The sequence below is a fragment of the Hemitrygon akajei genome, chromosome 14 (genome assembly GCF_048418815.1).
Source record: "Hemitrygon akajei chromosome 14, sHemAka1.3, whole genome shotgun sequence".
Classification (NCBI taxonomy): Eukaryota; Metazoa; Chordata; class Chondrichthyes; order Myliobatiformes; family Dasyatidae; genus Hemitrygon; species Hemitrygon akajei.
The window spans coordinates 98,357,562-98,377,489 of NC_133137.1; the positions used below are offsets into that span (position 1 = coordinate 98,357,562).

The 19,928-nt window shown below is 43.5% G+C and overlaps 1 protein-coding gene across 4 annotated transcripts in view; it reads right to left on the reverse strand.

The window, feature by feature from the left end:
• LOC140738841 (uncharacterized) overlaps nucleotides 1–19,248 on the reverse strand; it is a 145,953-nt gene extending 126,705 nt beyond the window's left edge. For all 4 annotated transcript variants that reach the window (XM_073066767.1, XM_073066766.1, XM_073066765.1 and 1 more), the window contains exons 1-2: nucleotides 18,761–19,248; nucleotides 13,522–13,607 (exon numbers count right to left, since the gene is read on the reverse strand). In XM_073066767.1, the coding sequence (XP_072922868.1) occupies nucleotides 13,522–13,607; nucleotides 18,761–18,816 (142 nt within the window). In that variant the 5' untranslated portion in view covers nucleotides 18,817–19,248. The remainder of the gene's footprint in view (nucleotides 1–13,521; nucleotides 13,608–18,760) is intronic.
• Between the last annotated feature and the right edge of the window lie 680 nt (nucleotides 19,249–19,928).

Here is a 19,928-nt window from a genome sequence, read left to right on the forward strand (position 1 = left end):
CAACATCTAAGTACCTCCAAAGAGTGAGACAGGCCAGCTGAATGGGAAGAGCAAGATCTGAGCCATCAACATATTTGCCCTACCAGTCATCAGATACCCAGCTACAATAATGTACTGGCCAAGGAACGAACTGGAAGCCACTGAAATCAAGACCTGGAAACTGCTAACAATAAATGGAGGATTCCACCCAAAGTCCAATGTCGAGCAACTGTACACCCACCAGAGTAAAGGAGGATGGGGACTTGGAAGCTTCAGGGTCATAATCATGGAAGAAATGTGAAACATCCAAGAGTATACCATGAAGATGGCCCCCAAGGAGGACCTGCTATGAAAATACCTCAGACAGCAGGCAAGGGACATGGAAATGGAAGTGGGTGAAGCAGAACCAGAGAACCAAAGGCCGTGGCAGGAGGACAAGTCACTGCATGGGATGTACTATGCCAGGTATTAGGTGGCTGACTTGAGGAGGTCCCACCAGTGGCTGTAAATGGCAGGGCTGAGGGACAGCACAGAGGCACTTCTCATGTCTGCTCAAGAGCAGGAGCTGAGCACAAGAGCAATAGAAGCAGGGGTCTATCACACCAGACAAGACCCAGGATGCAGACTGTGCAAGGAGTCTGCCAAAACCATCCAGCACACAGTAGCAGGGTGCAAGATGCAGGCAGGGTCAGCATACACTGAACGACACAACCAAGTTGCAGGAATTGAGTACAGGAACATCTGTGCTGAGTGTGGATTGGACACCGCCAAGTCCAGATGGGAAACACCCGAGAAGGTAGTGGAGAATGACAGAGCTAAGATCCTGTGGGACTTCACAATACAGACTGATTAGCAGGTATGGGCCAACCAACCAGACATAATAATACTGGACAAGGAACAGAAGAAAGCAATAGTGATAGACTTGGCAATCCATAAAGATAGTAACATCAGGAAGAAAGAATATGAGAAGCTGGTGAAATACCAAGGCTTGAAAGAGCAGATAGAAAGGATGTGGAAAGTTAAAGCCAGAGTAATTCCAGTGACAAAAGGAGCATTTGGAGCTGTGACACCTGGACTGGGAGGTGGCTCCAATAAATCCCAGTAACAACATCTGAGATCTCAGTTGAGAAGAGCATTCTACTAGAAGCAGCAAGAATACTACACCAAACAATCAAGCTCCCATGGCTCTAATAGAGGACCCGAGATTGAAGGAAAAAATACACATACATACCACCCACAAGAGGTGAGAGAAATAAATAGCTAGATAAGGTAAGATGCATTTTATATTGAGTTGCAGTTTATAGCAAAGCAGGGAGGAAACTTGTGTACTTAATATTTCAGTAAGATTTGAGTAATATTGTAAATACAAGATATTGCTTAAGTATTCTTTGTTATTTACATAATGCATTGCACCCTCATTACTCCGCCACATCTTACGTACATGGCTTTCTTAAAGTAAAATCGAAACTAAGACATGTTTTCCTAGGCTCCTATCTGTTTCTTTCAGTTAGTTTAATGTTTGGGGGTTACAAAACATAGCAAGAACCTTCAGTATTTTGTGTGTGTTTCTGAAGTGTAGGGGTTACTGTACTGAAGGAAAAGCACCAGTGAATTTGTCCAGAATGAGCTCCCAGAAACAGCAATAACAGCAGTAAAGACGAGTTGGTTGACAACTGAATGGTCCAGCAATTATTCTTGGCTACAGGAAAAGGTTGACATGTCACTAGTCATAAAGGCAAGGAGATGGTTCAAGCTCAGATCACTCTGAAGGTTGTCTGATCACTGGTCACTCAATAGGATGATATCTAATCCCTGGTCACTCAGTTGATTGTTAACTGATCCCTGGTCACTAGCTCAATATTGACCAGTTAGTAGTTATCATTACAATGATGACCAACACCTGATTATGACTAAAAAGGTGATCACCCGTTGCTCAGTAGAAGTTTGGACCATCACTGATCATTCAAAAAGACATTGACCAATCACTAATCACTAATCACTAAACCCTCCCCCCCGCTTTCTGCTTTCCGCAGGGATCACTCCCTACGCGACTCCCTTGTCTATTCGTCCCGCCCATCCCTTCCCAACGATCTCCCTCCTCGCACTTATCCTTGTAAGTTGAACAAGTGCTACACCTGCCCTTATACTTCCTCCCTCGCCACCATTCAGGGCCCCAGACAGTCCTTCCACGTGAGGCGACACTTCACCTGTGAGTTGACTGGTGTGGTATACTGTGTCCCGTGCTCCCAGTGTGGCCTTTTATATATTGGTGAGACCCAACGCAGACTGGGAGACCATTTCACTGAACACCTAAGCTCTGTCTGCCAGAGAAAGCAGGATCTCCCAGTGGCCGCACATTTTAATTCCACGTCCCATTCCCATTCTGATATGTCTATCCATGGCCTCCTCTACTGTCAAGATGAAGCCACACTCAGGTTGGAGGAACAACACGTTATATACCGGCTGGGTAGTCTCCAACCTGATGGTATGAACATTCTCTAACTTCCATTAATGCCCCTCCTCCCCTTCTTACCCCATCCCTGATATATTTAGTTTTTTTCCCCCTCCTCTTTTTTTTCTCTCTCTCTGCCCATCACTCTGCCTGTTTTCCATCTCGCTCTGGTGCTCCCCTCCCCCTTTCTTTCTCCCTAGGCCTGGCGTCCCATGATCCTTTCCCTTCTCCAACTCTGTGTCCCTTTTGCCAATCACCTTTCCGGCTCTCAGCTTCACCCCACCCCCTCCTGTCTTCTCCTATCATTTTGCATTTCCCCCTCCCCCTCCCACTTTCAAATCTCTTACTATCTTTCCTTTCAGTTAGTCCTGACGAAGGGTCTCAGCCCGAATCGTCAACAGTGCTTCTCCCTATAGATGCTGCCTGACCTGCTGCGTTCCACCAGCATTTTGTGTGTGTTGCACTAATCACTCATTACTAGTCTAATCCCTGATCACTCAGTACTAAGATAACTGTTACGTACCCGTGACACGTGACAGTGGTACCCTTGTCACGTGACTGGGGTTGAAGCTATACTGGACTTGAGGTAATGGTCTTGTGATGGTGGAGTGATGTCATTTTCCCGCCAGTAGAGATCATGTGACAGGTTTTTTTTTTACAGGGTATAAAAGGAGGACCCCTCCCTGTGAGGAGGGGCAGTTCGTGGCTGGATTTGCCATGTTGACTTCATGCCACTGCGTGATTTATTGTGATGATGCAGTTTAGTTGAAAGATGAAGTTTTATCTAATGCCTAAAGTTTAAAAGGTCATTGCCAGCAGTTTCTTTACAATACTGCTAGTTGAGAATCAGTGGAGAGTGAAGATCGGAGTTCGGGAGTTAAAGATCGAGGAGAATTGATTTTCGACGGTGAAATGGGTTCGACCTTGTTTGATCCTTATTCGGAAGGATTTCGTTGACTATTCTCGTGTTAATCCCTGGGATTCCAGAAAGGATTGAGAATAGTGCGGTAAAGGAAAGGTCAGTGCCTTTAAGCTGTTTCGTTTCGTAAAATTCTTCGTGGGAAAAGTTCAACTTCGGGGACTGAAGCAAAACGATGTGGAAGAGAATTTAAAACGTCTTAAAAAGTCTCTCCTTTAAGTGGACTGTGAGCATTCTGAACTTTTGGCAATACTACATTGAAGAACTGTTTTTGCAACATCACTTTAAGAACTATTTAAGCTTCATTGCTGTAAGAACTGTTTAAGCTGTCGCACAGCAGCTGATTTCCAGTTACGTTAGTGATTTGTTTACTTTTGGGGGGTTTGTTTTCAGTGTTTAATAAATGTGTTATTTGGTATAAAAACCCTTGCCTAACTCATATATTTATTGTTGCCTGAATAAGTAACATAACTCTCTGGGATAGTGTTCAAACTGAACCACTCCCTCTCCCAAATTTGATTTTGGAAGCTAACCAGTGACTTCCCATGGGTGCTTGGTGAACTGGCCTCACTTAATATCAAATGTAACTCAGCAGTGTGGAAGTGTACTAACTGGATGGGTACAACAGTCAGTTAACTTGGTTAAAAGAACAGACTGATTAAAATACAAATCATGAAACTACAGCTGCTGGAAATCAGAAAATTAAACCGTTACCATAATTGTATATAAAACAGTTACTCATTCTATTCCTTCTCACAGTTTGCTTATCCCCCGGAGTGGTTTTAGTAAATTGAGATTTCAGATTGCAAACTCGCGGCTCAGAGTGAGTCACAGTCTGGAAGGATGATACCTCTATAGAGGAAGGATTGGGAATCAGGCACATTCAAGTTCACGTTCAACTTCAAGTTTATTGCTATTCAATCATAAACATGTATGCAGTTAAACAAAACAATGTTTCTCTGGGGTCACGGTGCAATCCACAGGAGATATTGTCTCAAACAGCACATATAGTAGCAAGCCAGCACTTACAGTCACAAAGTAACATTGACACAATTTTGAGCGACGTGGCCTGAAGATCGATGGGTTGACATAAAGTGAGAGGTACATGTTTATGTAAGACAGTGCAATGTCACTGGCACTGTTATAGTAAAACAAGCAGTTGTATAAATACATCAAACAGCAGCAATAAAAGATGAAGTGGCCAGTGCAGGATGAGAGTGTGTCTGTGAGTTGGGGTGGGGGAGGGAGGCAGGGTGTACATGCGTGCTGGATGGCAGCATTTCACACGAAAAGCTCCAAGACACCAAAAAGAGAAATAACAACAAATGCAGAGTCAAACATGTTTGGAATTGTTCCTGAACTTTGGTGCAAAAACACACAAAACTATAGCAACTTCAGCAAGTTTATATTGCAGGGCATTAAAGGAAACTTGTGATTGCTGGTTGAGATCTTATTAATATCTAAAGGTTGCAGCAAGTGCTTTGGATACTTTTGACATTTTTCTTGCCTGAGTGCACAATGATTATTGATCTAAAATAAAAATGTTGGAAATGCTTAGCAGGTCAGACAGCACCTATAGAAAGAGAAACAGCTATCATTTTGGGCTGGGAGATTAAGGAAACAAGTTGGTTTTAAGTTGCAGTCAGGGTGAGGGAGGGAAAGATAGAACAAAAGTAATATCCTTGATAAGTTAAAGACAGGATTTCTCAAGTGATTCCACTGTTTCCAGTGATGTCTGGGTGTCTGAATAACAAAGGCAGTTAGGCTGAGAGAGAACCATCAAAGGGGCATCGAAAAATTGTGAGATAGTTCCATTCAGTCCACACTGAGCTTTCAATTGTCTTTCGCTTTAATTCTCCATCTTATCCTCCTCTGACCTATCAACCTCTGAGGCTTCCAGCACTGATCTTATGAGGCCCATGTAAGGCTAAGGAATTGCAGTATATCATCCATCTGGGCCTAGTCTAGCCTTCAGGCCCCAATATTGAAGTTGGCCACTTCAGATAATTTCTCTTCCTGTTTACATCAGAATGGGACATTCTGCAGTAAAGATAGCCTGCTGAAACTTTGAACTTTATATTGTCCTGCTGACAGACAATACCTTATGTGCTGGGCATTTTCAGAATCCTCCTTTTGGCTTAATATTCAGCAACAGCTCTGGCCTGTATTTCACAATTTTGACATATCCCACTGTTTGTTTTCACTTTCTCTCTAACTGCCCTCATTCACTTGGACAGCCCTGCTCTCATCCCGTCAGAGTTATTTCCTTTGCCTTTTCTTTTCCTTCTCCTTCTCCAACTTTCCTGCAACTGTAAATAAATTTGTTTTCTCAATTTGCCAGTTCTAATGGACAGCCTTTGACTTGTTTGCCTGACAAGTGAGAATTTCACAAGAACACAAGGCCTATTACACCTGTTCCATATGATCATGGCTAATCTATGTTTGCCTCAACTCTTGGAATTAGAATTGGTTTATTATTGTCACATGTACTGAGATACAGTGAAAAGCTTGACTTGCATACTGTTCATATAGATCAGATCATTACACAGCTTATCTAGCCAGAACAAAGTAAACCAATGACAATGCAGAATGAAGTATAACAGCTACAAAGAAAGTGTAGTGCAGGTAAAAAATAGGAGAGGTATGGCAGCAGAGTGTTTAGTGCATCCCTTGATAGCTCCAGTAATCCAGGTTCATTCCCTGCCATTGTATGTAAGGATGTTCTCCCTGTGACCACATGTGATCCCTCCAGGGACTCCAGTATCCTCCCACATTCTAAAGACCTATGGGTTAGTAGATTGATTGGTCACATGGATGTAATTGGGCCAGAAAGGTGCAAGATCATTATGAGGTGAATTGTGAGGTCAAGAGTCCAATTTATTGTACTGGGGAACTATTCGACAACATAATCGTAGGATAGAAATTGTCCTTGAGCCTGGTGGTACGTGCTTCCGGGTTTTTGTATCTTCAAGCTAATGGAAGAGGAGAGGAAAGAGGATGTCCAAGGTGGGTGGCAACGAATTTTGCCCACTAATTTTGTTTACAGCTGTGCGGGCCAACCATTACTCAGAGCAAGAAATTTGTACTCCCCTGAAAACCGCGTGACACTTTAAATACCTATTTTTAGAATATGCATACTATGAATATTTAGAATGAAAATTGTAAAATCACATACTTCTGATTTTATTTATTAAGTGAAGGGTAAAATGAAACAGAATACAACAAAGAAAAACTTTCATATTTCATAAACCTTCCAGCTGTGTCCAATTTCAGCTGCTTAGCAACAAAGGCTGTGGGCACGGCAGCATTTCAGTTACAGTGCGGCGGTGCAGGTTAGGAACAGAATCTTTGATTCTGATGGCAGCTTTACTATGGCAGCAAGAAGTATAGACAGAGTTCATAATGGGAGGCTGTTTTCTGTAAAGTGCTGAGCAGTGTCCACAACTCTCCACAGTTACAGTCATGGGTAGAACTCCACATTAGTGCCAGTTCCCCATGACACTCAATTCCTCAGCCTTTCAGATATTTATCTCTTACCACCTTGTATCTAATGATCTGGCCTCCACTCCCTCAGGGACAGAGAAATCCAGAGATTTGCTACTCTCCCCCCACCGCAGCGATAGAGAAATCCAGAGATTTGCTACCCCCACCCTCAGGGACAGAGAAATCCAGAGGGTTTGCTACCCTCACCCTCGGGGATAGAGAAATCCAGAGATTTGCTACCCTCACCCTCGGGGATAGAGAAATCCAGAGATTTGCTACCCTCACCATCGGGGATAGAGAAATCCAGAGATTTGCTACCCCCACCCTCAGGGACAGAGAAATCCAGAGGGTTTGCTACCCCCGCCCTCAGGGATAGAGAAATCCAGAGATTTGCTACCCCGCCCTCAGGGATAGAGAAATCCAGAGGGTTTGCTACCCCCACCCTCAGGGATAGAGAAATCCAGAGATTTGCTACCCCCCAACCTCAGGGACAGAGAAATCCAGAGGGTTTGCTACCCCCGCCCTCAGGGATAGAGAAATCCAGAGGGTTTGCTACCCCCGCCCTCAGGGATAGAGAAATCCAGAGATTTGCTACCCTACCCTCAGGGACAGAGAAATCCAGAGATTTGCTACCCTCACCCTCAGAGATAGAGAAATCCAGAGATTTCCTACCCCCGCCCTCAGGGACAGAGAAATCCAGAGGGTTTGCTACCCCCACCCTCAGGGATAGAGAAATCCAGAGATTTGCTACCCCGCCCTCAGGGACAGAGAAATCCAGAGATTTGCTACCCCCACCCTCAGGGACAGAGAAATCCAGAGATTTGCTACCCCCGCCCTCAGGGACAGAGAAATCCAGAGAGTTTGCTACCCCCCACCCTCAGGGATAGAGAAATCCAGAGGGTTTCCTACCCCCGCCCTCAGGGATAGAGAAATCCAGAGATTTACTACCCTCACCCTCAGCGATAGAGAAATCCAGAGATTTGCTACCCCCGCCCTCAGGGACAGAGAAATCCAGAGATTTGCTACCCTCACCCTCAGGGACAGAGAAATCCAGAGTTTCCTACCCCCGCACTCAGCGATAGAGAAATCCAGAGATTTGCTACCCCCCGCCCTCAGCGATAGAGAAATCCAGAGATTTCCTACCCCCGCCCTCAGGGATAGAGAAATCCAGAGATTTCCTACCCCCGCACTCAGCGATAGAGAAATCCAGAGATTTGCTACCCTCACCCTCAGGGACAGAGAAATCCAGAGGGTTTGCTACCCCCACCCTCAGGGATAGAGAAATCCAGAGATTTGCTACCCTCACCCTCAGGGACAGAGAAATCCAGAGATTTGCTACCCTCACCCTCAGTGATAGAGAAATCCAGAGGGTTTGCTACCCCTGCCCTCAGGGACTGAGAAATCCAGAGATTTGCTACCCTCACCCTCAGGGATAGAGAAATCCAGAGATTTCCTACCCCCGCCCTCAGGGACAGAGAAATCCAGAGATTTGCTACCCCTGCCCTCAGGGATAGAGAAATCCAGAGATTTGCTAGCCCCGCCCTCAGGGATAGAGAAATCCAGAGGGTTTGCATTAACAATCTGCACAACCGTGTCATGTGCTCGGAGCAGCTGGCAAGTGTCGTCTCCCATTCCAGCAGCAACGTAGCGTGCTCACAGTGATCTGCAGCACAACAGCTACAGCAGTAGGAAAGGTTTGGAGCAGGGGGTCGTAACGTGGGATCCGCAGACCCACTCAGTTAATGGTGAGGCTCCATGGCATAACAAAGGTTGGAATCCTTTGCTACCTTCTGAGAGAAAACAATCTCCAGCATTTTCTGACTTTATTTTACATTTGCAACTTTAATTCCTTTTCACTGGGGGCTTCCAGGCAATCAATTGTTATTATCAACCTATTTTCTATTTTGATTCATCATAGCTCAGTATGATGGTGTAATTTTAGTTTTGAAAGAGATAATAAATCGGCCATTATAGAATGGCAGAGTAGACTCAATGGGCTGGATATCCTAATTCTGAATCAATGTCTTATGGTCTTAGGATATTTTCACTTACCTGTATAACAAATTTAACACCAGAATTTGACAGCTGTACAATAAATTAAAATTAAAGCTTTCAGCTAAATATGAAGTCCATAGACAGGTGCTGTAATAGGTATTTACTCTATAGCAAGTTGCCTGAAATATTAAGTGCATCATTTTGGAGTTTCAGCATTTAATTGGGGTCATGCTAAGCAAAAAGATTAGGCAGTGCTGAGGAAAGAAGTTGATTGGGTGAGACCTCTTAACTCAGAAGTTTGGTGGGTGATCTCTGCTCATGCACACAGAGGAATTAAACACTAAAGTCCTGTTGCTACTAGACACAGAGGAACTGGGTCATGTGTAACAGCCTCTCAGACTCTCGATGTACTATATATATATCTATATATATTCAAGTTATAGAGATAATACAGCATGCAAACAGGCATTTGGAAAATAGTGGATATGGTCCAATACATCTGTGCAGTAAAGCCCTCCCAACCATTGAACACATTTACATAAAACACTGTCATAGAAAAGCAGCATCCATCATCAGAGATTCCTACCACTAGAAGATACAATAGCCTTAAGACTCACACCACCAAGATGAAAACGAGTTACTACCCCTTAACCATCAGGCTCTGAAATAAAAGAAGATAACTACCCTCAACTTCACTTGCTCCATCATTGGTTCCCACAACCAATGATCCGACTCTCAAGGATCCTTTATCATGTTATTTCATGTTCTCATTAGTTATTGCTATTTATTTATTTTTGTATTTGTACAATTTGTTATCTTCTGCACTCTGGCTGGTCTTTCATTGATCCTGTTATAGTTACTATTCTATAGATTTGCTGAGTATGTCCACAGGAAAATGAATCTCAGGGTTATATATTGTGACATATACTGTATGTACTTTGAACTTTGGTCCAACTTGTCCATGGGCACCATGGTTCCCACCAACCTGGTCCCATTTGCCCACATTTGGCCCAGGGATTCCAACCTTTGTTGAGCCATGGAGCCTCACCATTAACTGAGTGGGTCTGCGGACCCCACGTTAGGACCCCCTGCTCCAAACCTTTCCTACTGCTGTAGCTGTTGTGCTGCAGATCACTGTGGGCACGCTACGTTGCTGCTGGAATGGGAGACGACACTTGCCGGCTGCTCCGAGCACATGATGCGGTTGTGCAGATTGTTAGCGCAAACAGCACATTTCACTGTATGTTTCAATGTACATGTGATAAATAAATAAATCTGAACCCATCTGCTTATCCAAATGCCTTTTAAACATTGTTTTTCTTCTTGACTCAGCCAGTTTCCCTGGCAGCTCACTCCATATTCGCACCATCTTCTGCATGACGACGTTGCCCCTCAGGTCCTTTTTAAATCTTCCACCTCTCACTTTATAGTTATGCCCTTTAGTTTTTAGTTCACTTTCCCTAGGAGAATGAGTGTGTACATTCAGCCTGTCTATACCTTCCATGATCTTATACACCTTTGTGAAGGTCACCCCACAATCTTCTAGGAATGGAGTCCTAGCCTGCCTAAAGTCTCCATGTCATTCAGTCCTGGAAGCATCCTCATAAATCTTCTCTGTTCTCTTTCTAGTGCAACAATGTCTGTCCTATAACAGAGTAGCCAGAACTGTACACACTACCCCATGAGCAGACATGTTCAGAGTGCCATGGGTGCTCTGTAAATATTAGTTTAGTCACATGATATTATTGATAGAGGTGTACAAGATCATAAGAGGCAAAGATTAGAAACGTAGAAAATAGGTGCAGGAGTAGGCCATTCGGCCCTTCGAGCCTGCACCGCCATTCAGGATGATCATGGCAGATCATCCAACTCAGAACCCTGTACCTGCTTTCTCTCCATACCCCCTGATCCCTTTAGCCACAAGGGCCCTATCTAACTTCTCTTAAATATAGCCAATGAACTGGCCTCAACTGTTTCCTGTGGCAGAGAATTCCACAGATTCACCACTCTCTGTGTGAAGAAGTTTTTCCTCATCTCGGTCCTAAAAGGCTTCCCCTTTATCTTTAAACTGTGACCCCTCGTTCTGGACTTCCCCAACATCGGAAACAATCTTCCTGTATCTAACCTGTCCAATCCCTTTAGAATTTTATATGTTTCAATAAGATCCCCCCTCAATCTTCTAAATTCCAGTGAGTATAAGCCTAGTCGATCCAGTCTTTCTTCATATGAAAGTCCTGCCATCCCAGGAATCAATCTGGTGAACCTTCTTTGTACTCCCTCTATGGCAAGAATGTCTTTCCTCAAATTAGGGGACCAAAACTGCACACAATACTCTAGGTGCGGTCTCACCAAGGCCTTGTACAACTGCAGTAGAACCTCCCTGCTCCTGTACTCAAATCCTTTTGCTATGAATGTCAACATACCATTTGCATTTTTCACCACCTGCTGTGTCTGCATGCCCAGCTTCAACGACTGGTGTACAATGACACCCAGGTCTCATTGCATCACCCCTTCTCCTAATCAGCCACCATTCAGATATTAATCTGTTTTCCTGTTCTTGCAACCAAAGTGGATAACCTCACATTTATCCACATTAAATTGCATCTGCCATGAATTTGCCCATTCACCCAACCTATCCAAGTCACCTTGCATCCTCTTAGCATCCTCCTCACAGCTAACACCGCCGCCCAGCTTCGTGTCATCTGCAAACTTGGAGATGCTGCATTTAATTCCCTTGTCTAAATCATTAATATATATTGTAAACAACTGGGGTCTCAGCACTGAGCCTTGCAGTACCCCACTAGTCACTGCCTGCCATTCTGAAAAGGTCTCGTTTACTCCCACTCTTTGCTTCCTGTCTGCCAACCAATTCTCTATCCACATCAATACCATACCCCCAATACCGTGTGCTTTAAGTTTGCACACTCATCTCCTGTGTGGGACCTTGCCAAAAGCCTTTTGAAAATCTAAATATACCACATCCACTGGCTCTCCCCTATCCACTCTACTAGTTACATCTTCAAAAAATTCTATAAGATTCGTCAGACATAATTTTCCTTTCACAAATCCATGCTGACTTTGTCCGATGATTTCACCTCTTTCCAAATGTGCTGTTATCACATCTTTGATAACCAACTCTAGCATTTTCCCCACCACCAATGTCAGACTCACCGGTCTATATTTCCCCAGTTTTTCACTCCCTCCTTTTTTAAAAAGTGGGGTTACATTAGCCACCCTCCAATCCTCAGGAACTAATCCAGAATCTAAGGAGTTTTGAAAAATTATCACTAATGCATACACTATTTCTTGGGCTACTTCCTTAAGCACTCTGGGATGCAGACCATCTGGCCCTGGGGATTTATCTGCCTTTAATCCCTTCAATTTACCTAACACCACTTCCCTACTAACATGTATTTCCCTCAGTTCCTCCATCTCACTAGATCCTCGGTTCCTTACTATTTCCGGAAGATTATTGATGTCCTCCTTAGTGAAGACAGAATTAAAGTAGTTATTCAATTTGTCTGCCATGTCTTTGTTCCCTATGATCAATTCACCTGTTTCTGACTGTAAGGGACCTACATTTGTCTTGACCAATCTTTTTCTTTTCACATATCTATAAAAGCTTTTACAGTCAGTTTTTATGTTCCCTGCCAGCTTTCTCTCATAATCTTTTTTCCCTTTCCTAATTAAGCCCTTTGTCCTCCTCTGCTGGTCTCTGAATTTCTCCCAGTCCTCAGGTGTGCCACTTTTTTTTTGCTAATTTATATGTTTCTTCTTTGGACTTGATACTATCCCTAATTTCCCTTGTCAGCCACGGGTGCACTACCTTCCATGGTTTATTCTTTTGCCAAACTGGGATGAACAATAGTTGTAGTTCATCAATACCCAATCTAGAATGGCCTGCTCTCTAGTTGTTTCCTTGACATGTTGGTTCAGAAAACCATCCCGCATACGTTCCAAGAAATCCTCTTCCTCAGCACCCTTACCAATTTGGTTCACCCAATCTATATGTAGATTGAAGTCACCCATTATAACTACTGTTCCTTTATTGCACGCATTTCTAATTTCCTGTTTAATGCCATCCCCAACCTCACTACTACTGTTAGGTGGCCTGTACACAACTCCCACCAGCGTTTTCTGCTTGAGTGGATAGCCAGAGATTTTCTTCCCAAGACAGAAATGGTTCATACCAGAAAACATAATTCTACAGTGTTTGGAGGAGAGTAAAGAGGAGTGGGGATGTCATGGGTAGGATTTTTTACACTGAGAGTGGGGGTTGTATGGAATGCATTGCGAGGAGTGGTGGAGAGGCAGATGCTCTAGGGATATTTAAGAAATTCTTAGATAGGCAAATGGATGATAGAAAATTGAGGGTGCGTAGGAGGAGAGGATTAAATTGATCCTAGAATAGGTTAAAAGGTTGGCACAACATCACGGGGCGAAGGGTCTGTACTGTGTTGTTCTGTCATAGAGAGTCAAAACATTGCAAATGGCGTTACACAGCTTTCACCCTCCCCCCCGATCACTGATAGAACAATGGAAGGCTTCTCCTTGGTACACAGGAACTTTGTGCCACACTACATGATGTGTGCATTTGCTGAGCCGTCAGAAAGGCCCTCTCAGTTGGGATTCTCTTAATGCTTTCTTGTTCCTTAACAATACTCTGGCAATAGATGATGATACAGCCTCTTACCTCCACATTTCTTCAGGACAATCGTGGCACATCTTGCCCCCACCTCATCTGCCTTTTGCTTGGAGATTGTCCCAGTCACTGGAACTCTGCACAAAATCACATTTCAATTCATTAAAATCCACCTCAATGATGCAGGAAGCTACTCCCTTTCCTTCACTGTACAACCATACTCAAAGAATTATGTGGCAGAAATTCATCTCCAAATGCTGGTGCTAAATGTTTGGACAAGCACCTGATGCCAGTTCTATTCACCCCTCTGAAGCACCCCTGATCACTGCACCTGAGAGGTAACACACCAACAGCAAGGCCTGTTTGCGGCCACAGAAGTTCCTGCCTATTCTCCCTACCGTGGAATCTCTTACCACTATAGTTCTGCTACTCTTTTTCCAGCCCTCCTGTACAGTAGAGTTCCATTTGGTTTAAAGATCAAAGTTCAAAGAAAATTCATTCGCGAAGTACATATATGTCACCTCATACAACCTTGAGATTCATTTTCTTGCTGGCCTACTTAGTAAATCCATTATAGAATAATAACAGAATCAATGAAAGGCCGCACCAACTTGGGTGCTCAGTCAGTGTGCAAAAGACAACATATTGTGCAAATATAAAAATAAAGAAATAATAATAATAAATAAATAAAATAGCAATAATATTCAGAACATGAAGAGACCTTGGAAGTGAGCCCATAGGTTGCCAGAACAGTTCAGTGACGGGGCAAGAGAAGTTGAGTGAAGTTATCCCCTTTGGTTCAAGAGCCTGATGGCTGAGGGGTAATAGCTGTTCCTGAACCTGGTGGCATCAGTACTGAATCCTACACACCTCTGACTTCTGAACTTACTCCTTGTTTAGAAAATAAACATATTGTCCATAATATTCTTAACATTGCAGATGTTCCAAAGTGAAACCATGCACAGAACCAGGGTAGTCTATCTGAAGCTGCATCTGCATATCCTTCTTGCAAAGATAGTCAAGAGTGATTCTGGCAGCCTCACTGAGTTCCCAAATTGGGAACTAGCTTAAGAATTAATAGGAAACTACTTAAGTTGTGAGACAGATGGCAGATGCTGCCTCCTTAAAGACATTGGTGATCAGGTGGCTTTTTGCATTTTAGATACTCCATAATCACTACTACTGGTGCTTAGGTGCTCGATGTTTTTTCAAAACAATCCCAGCTCTTATAATTCCACTTAAGTTCAAGGTGAAAGTTTATCACAACTCAGAGTTCAGAGCAGTAGATTACCAGTCCAGTAACCTTCTCCTCAATGCTTACAAATATGAAAAGCACAAATAAGATACAGAGATCAAATGGAGAGAAAGAAGGATTAAGAGAAAAAAGAGAAACTGAGAAAAAAAGACAATATCTCCAAAATAATCAGAAATCTGAAGGAATGAGAGTCCTCAGTTTTGTTAAGTGTCTGTGCTGGAATGACTATCTATAATTAAGGATAATCACACTGTTAAGGACTGTTATGGTGGTAATGGATAGCTCCTAATCTTTTAATGTGAATTTAGTTGTTACTTATTGGCAACTTGAAGCTGTTTCTTCTGTTTCTGTGACATGGGCCTTATGTGAAGGACATCGTCTACCCAGTTTCCCGGATGTGATGCATATAGTTTGCATCCCAACATCCCACAGACTCTGGAGCTGGCTTGGCCACTTCTGTGGGCTGTTAAAAGTAGATTCGATGCTTACTGGTAGGCCTGGAATCATACACAGGCTAGATTAGTCTAGACTAGGCCTGTTGGTGGATTTCACACCCTGAAGAACTTTAGTGAGCTAAGCGAGTCATAACCATGAAGTCACAGAGCTGTACAACATGGAAACACACCCTTCATCACAACTTGCCCATGTTGACCAAGTTGCCTAACTGAGCTAATCCCATTGGCCATATCTCTCTCTATGGGTTCCCAACATGTGGTCCACAAACCCATCAGTCAATGGCATAAACAAGGTTGCAAACACCTGCTATAAAGCCTTCCTATCCATGTACCTCAGTCACAAACAAGAGAAAATCTGCAGATGCTGGAAATCTGAGGAAAGGGACATTGAAGGGTCTCAGCTTGAAACGTCAACTGTATTCTTTTCCTAGATGCTGCCTGGCCTGCTGAGTACCTCCAGCATTTTGTGTGTCTTGTTATCCGTGTACCTGTCCAAATTCTTTTATCCACCTCTACACCTTCCTCTGGCAGTTCTTTCCACGCACTCATCATCGTTCAAGTGAAAAGGTTGCCCTCAGGTCCCATTTAAACACTTTTCCCCTCACTTTAACCCCTACCCTGCGGAAAACACTGGCTTTTCACCTAAGCTAAGAAAGAAAGATTAGCTTTATTTATGTGCACATCGTAATATAACTGAAATGTGTAGTTTGCGTCAAATCAAAGCAGCGAGTATTGTGCTGGGGGCAAGTGTTGCCATGTTTCTGGTGCTAATATAGCAGGCCCACAACTTACTAACCCTAACTGTACATCTTTGGAATGTGGGAGGAAACCCACACGGTCAAGGGAAGAAGGCACAAACTCCTTACGGACAGTGTGGGCATCAAAGTCCAGCCACCCATCGCTGTAAGCAACGTGAAAATCGCTACGCTACCCTGCTACCCACATCTATGCCACTCATGATTTTATAAACCTCAATAAGGTCATCCCTCAGCCTTCAACTTTCCACAGAAAAAGGTCCAAGCTTATCCAGTATTTCTGTATAACTCTAACACTCCCCGTCCTGGTTACACACTTTCCAGTTGAATGCCACCCTGTAAGAGGGTGACCAAGATTGTCCGCTGTACTCCAAATGTGGCCTTAGCAATATCTTGCATTGTTGAGATTTATATCAATTCAATATTTTCATGGTCTTTATCTTTAATTGCACAATTCCACAGTCAGCATCTACTGTGGTGGAATCAAAACTTGTAGTTCATAATCTGGGTCAAGTGCCCATGTCTTTACCCTTGTACCCAGCAGCTTAACCACAATGATACTATACCCAGGGAGCAGGTGCGTGGTTTATACATTCCCACAGATTCATTCACCATTATTTCTCATGCCAGCATTTAGGCAAGAGTCATTTGGGTGGGAGTCCACAGGCATGTTGGTGCATGGGTGCACTTCCAGCATGGACTGGATCCCAGTCTGAAAATGAGTAATACACAGAACATAGACATAGAGCATAACAGCACTTTTAAACTACTCCAAAATCAATCTAACGCTTCCTTTCCTCATAGCCCTCCATTTTTCTCTTATCCATGTGCCCACTTAAGAGTCACTTTGATGTCCCTCATGTATTTGCCTCTACCGCCACCCATCAGCACTTTCCTCTACATGTAAAAAACTACCTCCGACATCCCCTCTATACCTCCCCCAATCACCTTAAAATTATGCTCCCTCTTACTAACAATTTTCACCTGGGAAACAGACACTGTCTGTCTATTCTATCCGTGTTTCACATTACCTTATTCACCTCCGTCAAGTCATATCTCATCCTCCTTCGCTCCAAAGAGAAAACGCTAGGTCGTTCAATCTTTCCTCATAAGACATGCTCTCTAATCCAGACAGTATCCTGGTAAATCTTCTCTGCATGGTCATGACAAAATGTCTTGGCTTGAAGCATTGGCTGTTTATTCCTCTCCATAGATGTTGCCTCATCTGCCGGAGTTCCTCCAGCATTTTCTGTGCGTTTCTCTGGATTTCCAGCATCTGCAGAATCTCTTGTGTATATAATTTTTTGCACTCTCTCTGAGCCTTCATATAATGAGATGATCAGAACTGAATACAATATTCCAAGTGTGGTCTAACCAGAGTTTTATATAGCGGCTCGCAGCTCTTGAACTTATTCCCCCGACTAATGAAGGTAACTTGTCATAAGCCTTCTTAACCACCCTATTGTCTTATGTGGAAGAAAATGGAATATAGGGAACAGTGGATCAGCAGTGGAGGTCTCTATACTTGGTGAACCTCTCTCTCTCTCTCTCTCCTCCCCCCCCTCCCTCCCTCCCTCCCTCGTGGGAGAGAGTTTGTTCCCAATTCTCAAGCCAGAGAACTCAGAAAAAAGGCGACGCAGCAGACTTTAACACCATAAATCAGCGAGTTGCTTTGTTGTTTTGTTTAGCCTGAGTAACAACTCTCTGCCTCTTTATTAGGGAGAAAGAGAGAGCCTGTGGCATGTCAAAATGTTGGGTGTACGATTAGTTTTTGCTCGACTGCATATCATGGTCTTTGTTGGGGAGTTTGCTATTGCTTGCATGGTGGGTGGAGGGTGCTGATACTTTTTGCTGAAGTAAGTGGGGGTGGGGAGGGTGGATGCTTTGTTGTTGCTTGTATTTGGGGGGGTAGTAGAGGGGGCTTTGGGTTCTAAAATTTTTACTGTCACTCATTCATTGGGACACTCTCCTGTTTTCATCAATGTCTGTGAAGAACAAGAATTTCAGCTTGCATATTCTGTGCATTTTCTGATATTAAATGGAACTACTGACATGGGCTAGGATCCCACTTTTCCTCCATACAGCTAGGAATCCTGCCATTAGCCCTGCACTCTGCCTTCCCGTTTGACCTACCAAAGAGAGTCACTTCACACCTTTCCAGATTGAACTCCATCTGCCACTTCTCAGCCACAGCTCTACATCCTACCAGTGTCCCATTATAACCTACAACAAACTTCTACACCATTCACAATACCGCCGACCTTTGTGTCATCTGCACACTTACACCTTTCCACTTCCTTATCTAAGTAATTATAAAAATCACCAAGAGCAAGGGTTCCAAAACAGATCCCTGCAGAACACCATGAGTCATGGACCTCTGTGCAGCATATCTCCCTACGCCTTCTCTGGGCAAGCCAATTGAAAATCCACGCAGCCAAGTTTCCCTGAATTCCATGTCTTAGCCAATTCTCAGCCCAGGTCAGCATCCTATCAATATTCCATTGTAACCTACCACAACCTTCTACACCATTCACACCACCACAAACCTTCCTGACATCTGAAGCACTTCCTCTTTAATATTGAGGTGAATTGCAGAATTTAATCATGATAATCCAACTCACCATGCATCAGTAAAGAGGATGGAACTTTATTAAACTGTATGATTCAGTCCCAGGCCAAAGTAATAGCTAGCGGCCCTCCTACATTGAATAACTTTTAATCCCCTTCTGAGAAAGTCCATTCTGTACAGAAATCTTTGATTAAAAACTTAGAAAAACTTCTTATAATCATAGATATTAAGTATTTTTACAACTTCTGGAACTTACTTGGAATTAATGCATTGGTTCCACAGGTCTCGGAAATACACATTCGGTCCCAACATTCTACCTTGGCACCTAATGTTTTTGCCTCACGTTATGGGCAATTATTGTACTGCAGCGACTGGAATGCTTTTCCCACTCTGGAAGATCTATACCCTCAGGCTATGGTGCAAAGAGCGGCCTCTGTCGCGTGTCTTCCGAAACAATGATACATAACAATAGAACACAGCGGACATTCTGAAATATACCAACGTTCGATTATTCGCCTCCCCTTCCTTCACAGAAATGTATGCAGTCCTGTGGCAGAGATAATTTTACATGTGTTGGCTCTAACTCATCTGCTTCCAATTTTAGCCCTTCATCTGATGGACAGGGTCTCGATATCTCACGTGGCGTTAGATCAAAGCTGCCAAACAAGTGACCTTTTTTTCGCAATGACAGTTTCTTTGAATTCCTGGTTTACCCCCTTGCTTATCTCTACCTTGCAGCGTTGCGTTCAGTGACTAGACTGAACAGAAGCAGGAGGGAGTTCCTTCAATGTACTTCAATGTGTCATTTAATTGGCTGAGTGTGTATCATCAATTTCAGAGACGGAGAAAGGAGCCAGAAGCTTCGGGGCACCTCGGACTCCAATTTGTGGAATAGACTGCCACCTAATGGGCTAAATAATAATAGCTAGAAGAAGTGAAATCAGGTTTAATATCACTGGCATATATCATGAAATGTGTTGTTTTGCGGCAGCAGTACATTACAATATAGAATAATAAAAACAAGAAATTAGAAGTATATATAATTTTAAAATAAATTAAATACAGTGAGGAGTGCAAAAGGGGAGGAAAAATAGCAAGGTAGTGTTCAGGGGTAAATTGTCTTCATAAGTCTGATGGCAGGAGGAAGAAGCTGTTCCTGAGACGTTGACTGTGTGTCTTAAGAACATAAAAAAGACCGTAGGATATAGGAGCAGAAGTAGGCCATTCGGCCCATCGAGTCTGCTCTGCCATTCAATCCGGGGCTGATCCAATTCTTCCAGTCATCACCACTCCCCTGCCTTCACCCTATACCCTTTGATGCTCTGGCTAATCAAGAAAGTATCTATCTCTGTCTTAAATACACCCAATGACTTGGTCTCCACAGCCGCTCGTGGCAACAAATTCCACAGATCTACCACCCTCTG